Source organism: Mauremys mutica, chromosome 18 (genome assembly GCF_020497125.1).
Source record: "Mauremys mutica isolate MM-2020 ecotype Southern chromosome 18, ASM2049712v1, whole genome shotgun sequence".
Taxonomy (NCBI): Eukaryota; Metazoa; Chordata; order Testudines; family Geoemydidae; genus Mauremys; species Mauremys mutica.
In genome coordinates this window covers 7,023,556-7,039,069 of record NC_059089.1, presented here as the reverse complement: position 1 = coordinate 7,039,069, position 15,514 = coordinate 7,023,556, and the positions used below count along the sequence as shown (strand labels likewise).

Here is a 15,514-nt window from a genome sequence, read left to right as displayed (position 1 = left end):
GGTATCAGACGCCATCAGGTGGTCGAGGGACATCTATTTAGAACACGTCACCAGACATCGGCAATACCAGGAGAGATGAGCGGGAGTGCCATTGAGAAATCAAGTCAGGAAAGTAACTGAAATACTTCTCTGGTAGATTGTATTTACTGAGGCACAACCTAGCCTAAATTCTCAATTACTGAGGGAGAAGCTACACTCATTGCTATATTTGCTTTCCACAAGCTACTCTTAATATAACTTTTTGTAAGTGATGTACCAGAATATTTGGATGCTAATATTTTAACTGTATTGTTAAATTTATTAACCTCAATTTGGAATATTGCAGACTATGTACTAGATGTATTTTATGACTTTGAAACCAAATTTTGTACTTTTGGACAGTTGAAGCATTATACTCACAGTTAGCCTGTGTATTAGATCATTTTAACATTGGCTTTAATAATTTTTCTAAAATGTGAATGCTGGGGTAATGAAGTGCTGTTATAGGGCAGCAGACCTGTGCTTAGCCTGCCTGACTGGGGGGGGGCTGACCCCCACTCGCTAAGCAGGGGATAGTATGACAAACCCCAGTGAAAGGCATAACAGGTGGGCATAGCTGTTCTCATCCGGGCGAGGGAGTGGATCTGTTTTAAGGGCCCCAGGAGCCAGCTGACCCTTTCCCCTCCAGGGTTTAAAGACAGAGCTGACTAGGGGCCTGGGTCTTTTCCAGTGATCACTACAGCTGAACTCACACATCTGCTGAGCTTGACACCTGCTGTGGAGCTGGTGTTGTGGTGAGAAGACAGGGCAGAGGGCAACAAGCCATGAGTGGGGTGCAGCGGAGGGAAAAGAGGACTGGCATATTAAAGAGACATTCATCCACCAGACCTTCCCTCTGCAAGGAGGGAAACTGGGGCAAAGAACCCTGACCCAGACACTGTGGGGCGGGGGCATTTGTGTACTTTCTAGTCCTTGTTGCAGTGTTTTCCCCAACTACTGCTTTGTTGTCTTCTCTGAAATCAGAGTGTTCTCTAGCTATACACAGCCCCGGGGCTTGCGAGAGGGGCCTCTTGCCTCTTGGAGGTGCCCAGGGAGGTTTCATTTACTTTTCCCCCAACTATTGGGGGGGGGCTCAAGCCAGTTCGGTTTTGTGTTGTTCAGAGGGATCCCTAGATACTGACCCCAGCTGTGGTTGCTGCCGCCAGTGCCTGCCAAGAGGGTCCCGTGTAGAAACCCAGCCAGGTGGGCCCTGCCCCAGACAGCTCAGACGCTCAGTGACGGCCGGGGACAGACAGAGCACAAGGGAGCAGTGGGATGGAGAGCGACGGGACCTTGCTCTGGAGCAGACCCAGCCAGAGAGCCCCTGCGCTTCTGCCCAAGGATGCCAAAATCTGCACTCAGGCATGTCCCCTAGGGGAGCGCTGGCTCCCTGGCCTGAGAGCAGGGCACAAGTCAGGACAGGGAGGGCAGGGGCACGGGGGGGGAGGGGGGGTGTCTTCTCCACATAGTCTCTCTGGGGGGCTCTGCGCCAGGTCGTCTCCCAGCACAGGAGGGACAGCACCGATTTCGGGGGGCAGCAGCCCCAGCCCTGGCACTCAGTTTGTGGTTAATGTGGCTATGAGCATTAAGGAGTCAGGGCCCCAAGGCAAATGCCATTTGCTGGAATAATCCCTGCTAGGCGGCTCTGGCTCCCTGGCTGCCCAGTGACCCCAGCGTGGATACTCTGCCATCACCCACATGCAACCCCCGTGCTCTGCCAGGAGCTGGCCTCCGCCAAAGGGACACTGCTCTGGGCTCGCACTGTGCCTGCGAAAGCACCATTGAGCTTCATGCAGGTGTACCAGGCTGGGGCGCTCCCTGGCTGCTGGGGAACAAGCTCCGATGCCCCTTCCCTTTGTGCTGGGGTGAAGGAGCCTTTGGCGAAGCTGGGCTGGCACCGAGGGGACCGGACCAGCCGCAGGCTGGGGCATCGTTTTCTGCCCCACCCACCCCCATCGTCCTACCCAGCGCCCAGTCTGTCCCTGGAGTATGAGCTAGAACCGTCTCTTCTCACCAGCCCCCCTGTTTAGTGAGGGCTGGGATCCCATGGGCTCCAGGACCAGGGCGGGACACGCACACCCAGCCGGCTTGGGCAGTGAGCCAACGCCAGCCCAGAGGAGCACGGTGCTCAGAGAACCTCCAGAGCTCCCTCTACTGGGCACACGGCTACGCACTGACCCCGCTGCATTTAAGCAGCAAAACAATCCTAAGGATTTTTTGGCAACTGACAGATCTGGAGCTGCTCCGGGCAAACTGAGGAACGGTGTCTGTGGGGCTGGTGACTGGGCTGCTACCGTATGGATAGACTGATTTAGTTTAATAGGGGGCTGTTGGGAGGGGAATGAATGGCTCAGGATAAGTCACCTCTCAGCAAACGCTGAGCTCTCAAGGGGCAATGCCAGAACTATTCGTTTTCATGATGTTGCCTCCTCTCCAGCCAACCCACAAACCTGGTTTGCACCAGGACAGAAGATACCAGGGAACATGGAAAGAACAAGACAGCTCTGGCAGGATGAAAAGAGACCTGTCTGCAGTGAGGGGGAACCAGGCTGAGACGCAGAGGCGCTCTGAGGCCATCTGATGAAGACAGGCCTGCCTAGGTTGCTCGTGGGGGATGGCAGGACTCTAGGCAAGGCAAGACACACAGCTGGAGGCAGTTGTTTTAAAATCCATTTTCTCTAGTGCTCTGTTCCTACTGCAAAGCAAGCCCTGCTCTGGGTCAGAAGGCTGCCAGGTCCCGCTGCTCCACACCAGTCACAGACTCCCGCAAGGAAGGCCACAGGAGCTGAATCCAGCTGGATGTGGGGGAAGTGCAGTGGCTATTCAGACAGCTGTAGCCCAGAGCCCATTCTGAGTGTGGTGGGAGAATCATGGCATTCCCACCCCAGGAGAGAGAAAGGCACAAGGACCAGAGGTGAAAGTAAGCCGGTACAGGCAGGTACGGTGTGCCGGACCGGACCGGCTACCCCAGGCTGGTGCTTTAAAGGGCTTGGGGCTCCCTGCAGCGGCCGGAGCCCCGGGCCCTTTAAATCGCCTCCGGAGCCCTGCTGCCGCTACCCTGAGGCTCCAGCAGCCGGACTCAGGCAGTGCTTTAAAGGGCCCGGGGCTCCTGTCGGGTAGTGGTGGGCCCCAGTTTAAATCACCTCTTAGCCCCAGGGCTCCCAGCTGCCTCTGCAACTGGTAGCTCCAGGGGTGATTTAAAGGCCCTGGGGCTCCCAGCCACAGCCGGAGCCCCGGGGCCTTTAAATCTTGATATAAAGGCCCCACCTCTTCTGGCTGAGGCCACGCCTCTTCCAGTTGAGGCCACGCCCCCACTCAGTACTCCAGTGTATCGGTAAGTCCTTTAAGTTACTTTCACCCCTCACAGGGGCTGACATCAGAGACAAGAGAGGGGCCAGAGGGGCCCGACGGGTCACCGCGACCGGTCTCTGAACACTGGTTTGTTGCAGAAGCAGGGAAGTTTCCATCTCTTTATGGGGGGCCGCTGCTTGGAATGTTAGTTGTTCTATTCCTGTCTGCAAATACTGACCCGTCCCAGGGGGCTCTGCACTGGCTGTACACGGGGGTGGGATTTGCTGATAACTGGGTTTAATCAAATACATTTGTTGTCTCAAGCTTTAGGTGACAAAACTTTTGATTTCGACAATGTCAGGTGACAAGAGGCACCTGGGTCTCTCGGCAGCATGGTCCAGCGGACCAGGCAATGCACTGGAGTCTGTCCCTGGCTCTGCCACAGCCGGCTGGGTGCCCTTGGGCAAGTCACCTCTGCTCACTGTGCCTGTCCCAGCCCCTGGCTGTCCTGGCTAGTCAGCGGGAAGCTCTTTGGAATGGGACCCAGCACAACAGGGACTCAAGACACTTCTGCAATGTTGATACGTCACCATCAAACCAACTTCCCTCCGAGGCCTGACCCCGATCTCCCAGGCATCGCTTCCGGACAGGTGCGCCTCGCAGCCCGGCCTCCCTCTGCCCAGGACACCGCGCTGAATTTCAAGATGGTGACATCACCACAGGTTGGAAATTTGGCTTAAGCTCCCCCAGAGCCGCCCGCCCTGCTGCCCGCCTGCAGTGCCTAGGAACACCGTTCCCTGGAGCCCTCTCCTCGCAGTGCCAGTTCTGTTCCGCCCTTTGGTCCGAGAGCTGTAATTACTCCCAGTGCTTGTAACTCAGGTTCGGAGCTCCCCACGAGAAGCCCACTCATTTCACCGCCGCTCTTTGGGAGTTGGGGACTGAACCACTAACTGCTCCGCCAGCCATGGGCCAATCTCTACCCTCTGGGGTAGCCCCACAGCTGACCCACTGATTTTGGGGGCATTCCCCAGCAGATTTCTCTGCATCTACTACCATCACAGGGGCAGATTAGGGTTTTGTGGGGCTCCTGGGCCAGAGTAAGTAGGGGCCCTTCCCCACCCCTTCTGCCTGCAGTCCGTCCCCCCCATCCGCTCCCTCCCCCAGCACTCCTGCCAGGGAAATGGAGTCAGGACCTGGGGGCTTGCCCCGGTCTGCCCACCAGGGATGGGGGGTGGAGGGTGCCCATTTTTCCAGGGGGCCCCAACTGGCTGGGGCACCTGGGTACGGGCCCCATTGGCCCAGTGGCTAATCCACCACTGGTCACACACTGCTGCAGGAGACATGGAAAGGGCGTCCCCGAGAGACAAAGCTGAGTCAGGCTGATCCACTGCACATCTAGGAGCCTTTAATCACACGGATTAATGCTTGGTGCAGTCCTGGCCTCCCACCATGCTTACCCCACATGGCAGGCAGAGACTCAGCGGGGACTGGGACAGCCAGCTCAGGGGCTCCTCAGCCTGACCCTGGCACTGGCTCGGATCCAGCCCAGCTTGGTAGTGCGTGAGAGCTGGCAGCCTGCTCTGTGCCCATCTCTCAGGAACACCACCCTGTACGGCGAACCTCGCTGGCAACAGCCGGACAGGCCTGGAGTAGGGACTCCCCCCAGCCCTAGAAGAGGCGCCCCGAGATGGGGAAGAGAGGCACTGCCCTGCCGGGGGCGGGGGGCTTGCTCCAGCCAGGCCGTCACCGCTCCGTGGGTGTGGAGAGGAGCAGCCCACCCCTTGTCATGTCTGTACCACTGGGACTGGGCCCGGGCAGCCTCACCTGGGCAAAACAGGCTCATTTCCTCCATCTCTGTGCGGCCGGCACGGGGTGCCTGGCACAAGCCTTCTCGCTGCTGGGGAGTGCCTAGTCCCTCTGGGGGCCAGCAGAGCCCCACAGGAGAGCAAAGCCGCTGGCCTGCACAGTAGCCAGGACGGCTTCTCCCCAGCTCTGGGGGAGGGGATGATTTCACAGCACCTTCTAGAGGAGGCTACGCCGGGGTTACGCCTGCCCAGTCCGCTGCCTGGTACTGCGACACCAGGCCTGATCTCTCAGGCTGCATGGGCGCTATTGTCAGCTGGTGTTTGCAGCGTGCTCCCCTGGCACTGCACCACCCTGCTGTGCTCATGCTGCTCCATGCTCAGTCATCTCCCCTTCCCCCGCAGCCACCCAGCCAGGGCAGCCCCTGCAGCGCTGGGCAGGGACCTCCCGCAGCCACCTACCCTTTCCTTTCACTGTGGAATGGCTGATCTTCCTCCGCCGGCTCACACGCGCCCCTCTCTGCTTCCGCGGCAAGGATGGGACTATGGCATCCTTCACCTCAGGGGACAATGCACACGCCAGCTCCATCCCTGCCCGAGAGAACACAGCACAGCTGAGAAGAGCCTCTCTCAGCACACGGCACAGACAGAGAGGTGGCCACATGGTGCGTGCCAGGCTGTGCAGCATCCTCCACCTCACCTTCTCCAGGTTCAGTCATTCCCCCTGCCCAGCCCTGCTCTGCCCCAGACACCCGCCAGGGCCCTCACACGCTGGGACGGAGCAGACACCTTCCGTCTCTGGATGCGTCATGGATATGGCAATCTCCACTAAACCCCATCAGTCCAGGAGCTGGGAAGGAGATCGCTGCCCACAGGGCTGCTCTGCAATCATGCACCTGACCCGTAACTCAGAGCAGCAAGTAGCAGCAGCTCCATGAACCATGGCAAGAGGCCAACTTGTGAGCTCACCCTTGGTTTAGACGCAGATTTGCCGCACAGAGAGGGAATCGTTTCCCACTGGTCAGAGTAACTCCCTGTGCCACCTTGGGACACAGAGATGTTACACTCAGGTACAAACCCAACCTGACACCAGACTGGAAAGCGAAGCCCTACATGTTCCCAGGAGGATTTTCATCAGTGCTCAGCATGGGCTTGTGTGTTCCCAGCACTGCAGAGTCAGCAGGTGTCAGTGGGAGCAGACACAAGCCAACTCAGAGCACTTGTGAAAGTCCCACCCTAAGACAGCAGCTGTTAGTGATGTCACAATCCACCCTGCTGCGTACCCAGGACAGCATGCGCTTAGCCAGCACAAGAGCACTGCTCTGGAGCGGGCACCGTCAGGGACTCTAGACACAGCATTGTCCAATGTCCTTCTACTAGCACAGAAAGAATTTCAGGGCAGTTCAGATTCCTTGGTTGCTGGTCAAATAACTTTTTCTTATCTAATTCTTTGTGAGCAGTGAAGCACGGCTGTGGGTGTGACAGCCATGTAGCCTTGGTAAAATCCCTGTGTGTTGTGGACGTCTACAAGCCCACACAGACCTTGTACAACCCTTTGTATAAATAAGAATGAAGTTCTGGAGCACAGGTTTAATTTCACATCACCTGCTTCCCTGTCACCACAATACTGCACTTGGGTTGGTTCTAAACCCCTGAGAACAGAAATCCAATTCCTAGGGGGGAAATGGGTCCTTAATGGGATTTGGGCCCTTTCTAAATATCCCTTTTGCCTGCCCACTCTGTCACAGAGTGTGGGGGAGTCGGGGCCCTGCACCTCCGGCTTCCTGCGATTCACCAGGACTCAGCCAGCCAGGAAAGCAGAAGGGTTATTTAGACGACAGGAACACAGTCCCAGACAGGTTTTACAGGCACAGACAACAGGATCCTCCCCAGTTAGGTTCATCTTGGGGTCCCAGGAGCATCAAAGCCCCCTTGGGGGGTCAGAGCCCTGTCTCTGCTTCCCTCCATTCCCGAGCCACCTCCTGAAACTCCTCTCACTCTCCAGCCTTTGTCCAGCTTCCTGGGCAGAGGAGACACCTGCCTCTAACCCCTTCCTGGGTTCTCACGTTACATGCTCAGGTCTCCTCCCTCCAGCCAGTCTCCCATCCCCCAATGCAGATCGTCCTCCCAGGCCAGCACCCCCACCCTCCCTCAGCATTCACAGACCACAGTAAGAACAGTCCCAGTTCGTCACACACCCCAAACACTAAACAAATACACAGAAGCAAAGGTATTGTATGAACACACCCTACACCCAATTCCTCCACAAGATCAGAAACAGCCACACCTCAGTTCTGTGTGTCACAGGGGAGAAGTAGCAAAGAATTAAGACCCAGATGCATCTGATACACTTGTTCCACGTACTGTAAGGATTTCTCTTTCAGGCATACTGTAGGGAAACAGGGTGTGAGCAGTCATGCCTAATAGTTACAGTCAGCCGCCTGGAACAGGAGCAGGGGGCAGAGCTGGAGTTGGCATCAGAAGTCAAAGCCGGGCCGTGGCAGGGGCTGGGTGTAGGAGCAGGAACAGGGAACAGACCGGGCTCTGGGCTAAGGAGGCCAGGAACAGGCTGAAGGCAAGTAGGCCCGGGGCATAGTAACAAACAGCCAGGGAATCACCTTGTTCCTGTGCCTCCTTCTGGTGTAATGAGTCCGTCCCCGCCAGTGGGTGTGGCTGGGTGTCTCCCCCATCAGGAGCTCTGTGGGAAATTAGAGCTCCGCTAGCCCCTTGTTTCAATGAGTCGGGTGAGCTGCCTCCAGGTGAACTTTTAGGTCATCTTGGGTTTGACGTCTCTGTTGTATCCAGTCCAGGGCTGCTGGGTTGGGGGAACTTGCAGGTAGCTGCAGGTATGACCAAGGGCGGAACCCATAGTTTGAAAAAAGGGCTTTGCCCCATAGAAGCATGTTCTGCATTATTGTATGTGAACTCTGCCTGAGGTAGCAACAAGGACCAGTCATTCTGGGGGAGGTTTATATGGCATTGAAGATCCTGCTCCAGGATCTGGTTGGTTTTCTCCACTTGACCACTTGTCTGATGACGGTAGCAGAGGAGAGACAAGAGCAGATGCCCAAAATCTGAAGAGCTTCTTGCCAGCTGCAGGAGGTAAATTGCACACCGTGGTCAGAGACAATGTGCTTCAGGAGGCCATGAAGGTGGATGACTTGGTCCACCAGAGTTCTTTGTCCAAAATGTTGTTATTTTTCTCCATAGGTGTGACTTTCCTGGAATAAAAGGTGCCTGGATGTGGCAACTGTTGAGGACCGTACCTTTGGGAACGCACTGCTCCAAGTCACCAAGTTGGAAGCATTCGCTTTGATGGTGAAGGCCTGCATGGTGTCGGGGTGGACCAATATCAGAGCAGTGGTAGATGCAAATTTTACTTGCTTGAAGGCCTTCTGGGCCCCAGGAGACCAGAGGAACCTGGTGTTTTTCCAGAGCAGGTCAGCAAGGGGGAATCCGCCTTGAGAACTTTAGGATGAATCACTGGTAGAAGTTCACGAATCCCAGGAAACACTGTAGTTTGCAAACATGCTGTGGCGTTGCCCACTCGAGGACTGCCTTTACCTTGCGCGGGTCCATTCTGATACTAGAAGGAGATAGGACGAACCCCAGAAATTCTAGGGAGGACTGCTCAAAGATGCATTTTTTACTCCTGGGGGAATTCTGCACCACTGCGCAATGCAGAATTTTGCAGAAATTAATGTGGGGTGCACAGAATTTTCTTTTACCCCCACAGAAATAGGCTGCAGAGATGCTGGCGACCACCAGGGGCTGCTGGACCTGGCAGAGCCCAGCTTGCAAATAGAAGACAAGGCTGGGAGGAGGGGAGGGGCGGGAGCTGGAGGGTTCCCAGCACACTCTGAAGTAAGGAGGTGGCGCGCAGGAACCTCCATACAAGCCTGGGATCCAGCATCAGGCTGTTTCTCCCTCTGGATCCCTGGGCTCGGGGGGGGGAGTGTCTGGGCTGGGGGAGGGGGCCCACAGCTGGCATCTGGGGGGAGTGGGAGGGGGTGTGAGTGTCTGGGCGGGGGGGGATCTGACTGGGCTCGGGGGTGAGAGGATGTGAGTGTCTGGGCTGGGGGTGGTTGTGCAGGGGCTCTGGGGGGGGTGTCAGGGCTGGGGGGGCGTGACTGGGCTCTGGGGCAGAGGGGGTTCGGGTGTATTGTCTGGGGGGGCATGGCTGGGCTCTGGGGGAGAGGGGGTTCGGGTGTATTGTCTGGGGCAGGGCATGGCTGGGCTCTGGGGGAGAGGGGGTTCGGGTGTATTGTCTGGGGCGGGGCATGGCTGGGCTCGGGGGGAGAGGGGTATAGGGTGTATTTGCGGGGGGGCATGGCTGGGCTCTGGGGGCGAGGGGTTTCGGGTGTATTGTCTGGGGGGGGCATGGCTGGGCTCTGGGGGAGAGGGGGTTCGGGTGTATTGTCTGGGGGGGGCATGGCTGGGCTCTGGGGGAGAGGGGGTTCGGGTGTATTGTCTGGGGCAGGGCATGGCTGGGCTCTGGGGCAGAGGGGGTTCGGGTGTATTGTCTGGGGCAGGGCATGGCTGGGCTCTGGCGGAGAGGGGGTTCAGGTGTATTGTCTGGGGGGGGCATGGCTGGGCTCTGGGGCAGAGGGGGATCGGGTGTATTGTCTGGGGCGGGGCATGGCTGGGCTCTGGGGGAGAGGGGGTTCGGGTGTATTGTCTGGGGCAGGGCATGGCTGGGCTCTGGGGCAGAGGGGTTTCGGGTGTATTGTCTGGGGCAGGGCATGGCTGGGCTCTGGGGGAGAGGGGGTTCGGGTGTATTGTCTGGGGGGGGCATGGCTGGGCAATGGGGGAGAGTGGGTTCGGGTGTATTGTCTGGGGGGGCATGGCTGGGCTCTGGGGGAGAGGGGGATCGGGTGTATTGTCGGGGGGGGGCATGGCTGGGCTCTGGGGCAGAGGGGGTTTGGGTGTATTGTCTGGGGCAGGGCATGGCTGGGCTCTGGCGCAGAGGGGGTTCGGGTGTATTGTCTGGGGCAGGGCATGGCTGGGCTCTGGGGGAGAGGGGGTTTGGGTGTATTGTCTGGGGCAGGGCGTGGCTGGGCTCTGGGGCAGAGGGGGTTCGGGTGTATTGGCCGGGGGCGGGGCATGGCTGGGCTCTGGGGCAGAGGGGGTTCGGGTGTATTGTCTGGGGCAGGGCATGGCTGGGCTCTGGGGGAGCGGGTGTATTGTCTGGGGGGGCATGGCTGGGCTCTGGGGCAGAGGGGGTTCGGGTGTATTGTCTGGGGGGGCATGGCTGGGCTTTGGGGGAGAGGGGTTTCGGGTGTATTGTCTGGGGCAGGGCATGGCTGGGCTCTGGGGCAGAGGGGGTTCGGGTGTATTGTCTGGGGCAGGGCGTGGCTGGGCTCTGGGGGAGAGGGGGTTCGGGTGTATTGTCTGGGGCAGGGCATGGCTGGGCTCTGGGGGAGAGGGGGATCGGGTGTATTGTCGGGGGCAGGGCATGGCTGGGCTCTGGGGCAGAGGGGGATCAGGTGTATTGTCTGGGGGGGCATGGCTGGGCTCTGGGGCAGAGGGGGATCTGGTGTATTGTCTGGGGGGGCATGGCTGGGCTTTGGGGGAGAGGGGGTTCGGGTGTATTGTCTGGGGCAGGGCATGGCTGGGCTCTGGGGCAGAGGGGGATCGGGTGTATTGTCTGGGGGGGCATGGCTGGGCTTTGGGGGAGAGGGGGTTCGGGTGTATTGTCTGGGGGCGCATGGCTGGGCGTTGGGGGAGAGGGGTGTCGGGTGTATTGTCTGGGGCAGGGCATGGCTGGGCTCTGGGGCAGAGGGGGTTCGGGTGTATTGTCTGGGGCAGGGCGTGGCTGGGCTCTGGGGGAGAGGGGGTTCGGGTGTATTGTCTGGGGCAGGGCATGGCTGGGCTCTGGGGGAGAGGGGGATCGGGTGTATTGTCTGGGGCAGGGCATGGCTGGGCTCTGGCGCAGAGGGGGATCAGGTGTATTGTCTGGGGCAGGGCATGGCTGGGCTCTGGCGCAGAGGGGGTTCGGGTGTATTGGCCGGGGGCGGGGCATGGCTGGGCTCTGGGGGAGAGGGGGTTCGGGTGTATTGTCTGGGGCAGGGCATGGCTGGGCTCTGGGGCAGAGGGGGATCAGGTGTATTGTCTGGGGGGGCATGGCTGGGCTCTGGGGCAGAGGGGGATCTGGTGTATTGTCTGGGGGGGCATGGCTGGGCTCTGGGGCAGAGGGGGATCGGGTGTATTGTCTGGGGGGGCATGGCTGGGCTCTGGGGGTTCGGGTGTATTGTCTGGGGGGGCATGGCTGGGCTCTGGGGGAGCGGGTGTATTGTCTGGGGCAGGGCATGGCTGGGCTCTGGGGGAGCGGGTGTATTGTCTGGGGCAGGGCATGGCTGGGCTCTGGGGGGAGGGGGTTTGGGTGTATTGGCCGGGGCGGGGCATGGCTGGGCTCTGGGGGAGAGGGGGTTCGGGTGTATTGGCCGGGGGCGGGGCATGGCTGGGCTCTGGGGGAGAGGGGGTTCGGGTGTATTGGCCGGGGGCGGGGCATGGCTGGGCTCTGGGGGAGAGGGGGTTCGGGTGTATTGTCTGGGGCAGGGCATGGCTGGGCTCTGGGGCAGAGGGGGATCAGGTGTATTGTCTGGGGGGGCATGGCTGGGCTCTGGGGGAGAGGGGGTTCAGGTGTATTGTCTGGGGGGGCATGGCTGGGCTCTGGGGCAGAGGGGGATCAGGTGTATTGTCTGGGGGGGCATGGCTGGGCTCTGGGGCAGAGGGGGTTTGGGTGTATTGTCTGGGGCAGGGCATGGCTGGGCTCTGGGGGAGAGGGGTTCGGGTGTATTGTCTGGGGGGGGCACGGCTGGACTCTGGGGGAGAGGGGGTTCGGGTGTATTGTCTGGGGCAGGGTGTGGCTGGGCTCTGGGGGAGAAGGGGCAGAGAAACAGGAACTGGGTTGTCATAGGAATTTCTTTAACTCTCAACGCCTGGGGGGATTTTTGTGTGTGCTAAGGTTGCCTGATGGTTCCCATCATAAGAGCCTTATTATTTATTTATTTGTTTGTTTATTGGTCTGGCTCAGGTTGAACTTTTTGGGAAAGTTTCAGCTAAAACAGTTCAGCTGTTCCCAAGAAAAAAAGTTTGGTGGAAAATTCATTGTTTGCCAATATTGAAACAAATGTGATTACTCCTGCACCAAAAAATGAAAAATTCCATGCACAGTATTTTAAAATTCTGCAAATTTTATTTGTCAGAATAACACTATATAATCAGGCCAGTTTCAATTATTTTGATGATTTATTTCAAAATACCTGTAACAAAACAGACACACACACAAATTCCCCCAGGAGTAGAGAGCTCAGGAAACTCTTAGGACATCCCAGTTCCTGCTTCTCTGCCCCTCCCAGAGCCCAGCCAGGGGGGCAGACACTCGCCCCCCCTCCCCGCACAGCCCAGACACTGCCAGAGCCCAGGCTTACATGGATTCTCCTGGGTCCCTGCCTGCTTCCTTCAGGGCACGCTGGGAACTGCCGCTGTTGGGAACCCTCCAGTTCCCTGCCTCTCCCCCCAGCCTTGTCTTCTATTTGTGAGCTGGGCTCTGCCGGGTCCAGTGGCCCCTAGTGGTGGCCAACATCTCTGCAGCTTGTTTCTATGGAGATATACCAATCTCTTAGAACTGGAAGGGACTTTGAAAGGTCATCAAGTCCAGCTCCCTGCCTTTGCTAGCAGGACCAATTTTTGCCCCAGATCCCTAAGTACCACCCCGCCAGCCTTTGTGTCCTCTGCAAACTTCACCAGTGGTGACTTTATGTTTTTGTGCATGTAAGTAGCACAGGGTCAAGAACTGATCCCCGCAGGACCCCACTAGAAACACCCCCACTTCATGACAGTTCCCTAGTTACAATGGCATTGTGAGATCTATCAGTTAGCCAGATTGTAATGCCCAGGTGGAGGGTCAGGCTCCAGTTAAGTGTGACCCGGGAGGCTGCGGGGATGCTGCCTGCCTGACACACAGATGGCTCAGTCGAACCCCAGGAGGTGCTGCTGTTGCTGCCAGGCTCAGACTGGGGCCTCAAGCAGACAAAGTACGACCAGGTCGACATCTCTGCACGGGGGCCTAGGCTCTGGTGGCGAGATGCTCTGGTCCATGTCAGGTGTAAAGGCACAGTCCTGACCCCCTGCGGTCATTACACAGCGACTTACGTGGCCCCCAGCTGTGCAGTCTCTCAGCGCCTCACAAGCCTTAATGTTTCCCTCTCAGCACTCCTGTCCCCCATGGCACAGAGGCTAAGGGGCTGGCCCAGGGTCCCAGGCCCAGGGAGTCTGTGGCAGACCAGGGACTCGCCCGTGTGTGCTGTTGGGCAGGTTAACCGCTCCAGGGCTCAGTTCCCCAGCCGGGCAATGAGGAGAACAACAGAGTTCATTAAAGACTGTGAGGTGCTCAGATACCCAGTGAGGGGGGGCCTCACCCAGGAAGCACTTCTGGTCCCCAGGGGGAAGGTGTCACTGCCAGAGGCCAGGCCCCTGTATCCCTCAGAGCAGCATTTCTCCACAGGGAGCCATCGGGGATGCGAGGCATTGGCAGGGGTATTACAGCATAAAGCAAAGGCCGTCTGGTTCTGCCCCTCACCCCTGCAGCCGCTCAGCACACACACGAACTATCCTGGGGGTCACCAAGGGGGAGGGAAGGGTGCACAGTCTGGGACTTGGAATAAAGGGTTGCCCACCTGAGGAGGGTGAGGCGCGGGGCCCTCGATCCGTGTTCCGAACCCCGGGGGGGTCACGTGTGCCTCTCACACGGGCTCTGCACTGCACTGATTGCAGCAGGGTGTCCGGGGCCCTCAGCGCCGCTCATTTCATTCTGGAGCCGAACGGACAGAGGACGCCCACAGACGAAGAGCAGCCAGCTCTGGCCTGCAGCACCCTGGGGTGCTACTGCCCCACTCTTCACTGAGGCTGAAAGCTACTGAGCCCGGGATCCATCCCGGGCAGGCCAGGCTCGGCCGAGCAGCCTCTGTGTCCTACCAGGCTTCGCAAGGGGAACAAGGGCAGCCTGTGCTCGGGAGACAGGAGCGCTAGATGCTGGGACCACCGGGAGGGTTTGCCTGAGAGACTCCACTACAGAAGGAAGCCAGTCTCCAAACTCCGCCCAGAGCACGGACACCAGGGACTCCTCCCGCTCTGAGCCACAGGGCTCCTGCTGAGTCCCAGCCACACCTGTGTCTTCGGCAAGGCAGACAGCTCCAGGCAAAGCCGGGCATCCGGGCTCTGACCAGAGCCTGCACTCGTGTAGCCAGCCAGACCCACCCACATCAACGGCAGCAGGGCCCAGTTTGGCCCTTACTTTTTCCTAAGTCCCTCTGAGGAAGAAACATCCTGTAAGATACTGTGGGGAGAGTAAAGCAATGTGTGTGTGTGTGCATGCCTGTGTGTGTGCCTGTGCATGCCTGTGTGTGCGTGCCTGGGTGCCTGTCTGTGTGCCTCTGTGCGTGTGTGTGTGCGCCTCTGTGTGTGTGTGTGTGCGCGCGCATCTGTGTGCCTATGTGTGTGCCTGTGTGTGTGTGTGCGTGTCTGTGTGTATGTGCCTGGGCACCTGTCTGTGTGCCTATGTGTGTGCCTCTGTGTGTGTGTGCGCATGTGTGCATCTCTGTGTGCACATCTGAGTGCCTATGTGTGTGCCTGTGTGTGTGTGTGCGCGCATGTGTGCATCTCTGTGTGCACATCTGAGTGCCTATGTGTGTGCCTGTGTGTGTGTGCACACGCATGTGTGCATCTCTGTGGGCACATCTGTTTGCCTGTGCGTGTGCCTGTGTGTGTGTGTGTGTGTGCATGCGTGCCTCTGTGTGTGCCTGGGCGCCTCTGTGTGTGCGCCTGTGTGTGTGTGTGTGTGTGTGTGTGTGTGCACTCACATGCATGTATCTCTGTGCGCGCATCTGTGTGCCTCTGTGTATGCCTCTGTGTGTGCGCACACCTGTGTGTGTGTGTGTGTGCCTGGACGCTTCTGTGTGTGCATGCACCTGTGTGTGCCTCTCTGTGTGTGTCCGCCTCTCTGTGTGCCTGTGTGTATGTGCGCGCCTGTGTGTGTGCCTCTGTGTGTGTGTGTGTGCGCGCACATGTGTGCATCTCTGTGTATGCCTGTGTGGGTGGGTGTGTGCACATCTGGGTGTGGGTGTGGGTGTGCCTGGGTGCCTCTGTGTGTGCCTCTGTGTGTGCATGCACTTGTGTGTGTGTGCGCCTCTGTGTGTGTGTGTGTGCATGCGTGCATCTGTGTGCACATCTGTGTGCCTGTGTGTGTGTGCACGTGCGCGCCTGTGTGTGCATGAGTGCCTATGTGTGTGTGCCTGGGCGCCTCTGTGTGTGTGTGTGTGTGTGTGTGTGTGCACCTGTGTGTGTGTGTGTGTGCATGCGTGCATCTCTGTGTGCGTATCTGTGTGCCTCTGTGTGTGCCT

The 15,514-nt window shown here is 58.6% G+C and overlaps 1 protein-coding gene across 3 annotated transcripts in view; it reads right to left on the bottom strand.

Annotated features, from left to right (window-relative positions):
* The window catches only part of RGS3 (regulator of G protein signaling 3), a 210,852-nt gene that overhangs the window by 181,260 nt on the left and 14,078 nt on the right, over positions 1-15,514 (bottom strand). Inside the window, exons 1-2 of one of the 3 annotated variants that reach the window (XM_044992121.1) lie at positions 6,081-6,313; positions 5,574-5,702 (exon numbers count right to left, since the gene is read on the bottom strand). In XM_044992121.1, coding sequence (XP_044848056.1) covers positions 5,574-5,700 — 127 coding nt within the window. In that variant the 5' untranslated portion in view covers positions 5,701-5,702; positions 6,081-6,313. Of the gene's footprint in view, positions 1-5,573; positions 5,703-6,080; positions 6,314-15,514 lie in introns of those variants that run through there. The other 2 variants (XM_044992120.1, XM_044992123.1) reach the window with 2 other exon arrangements.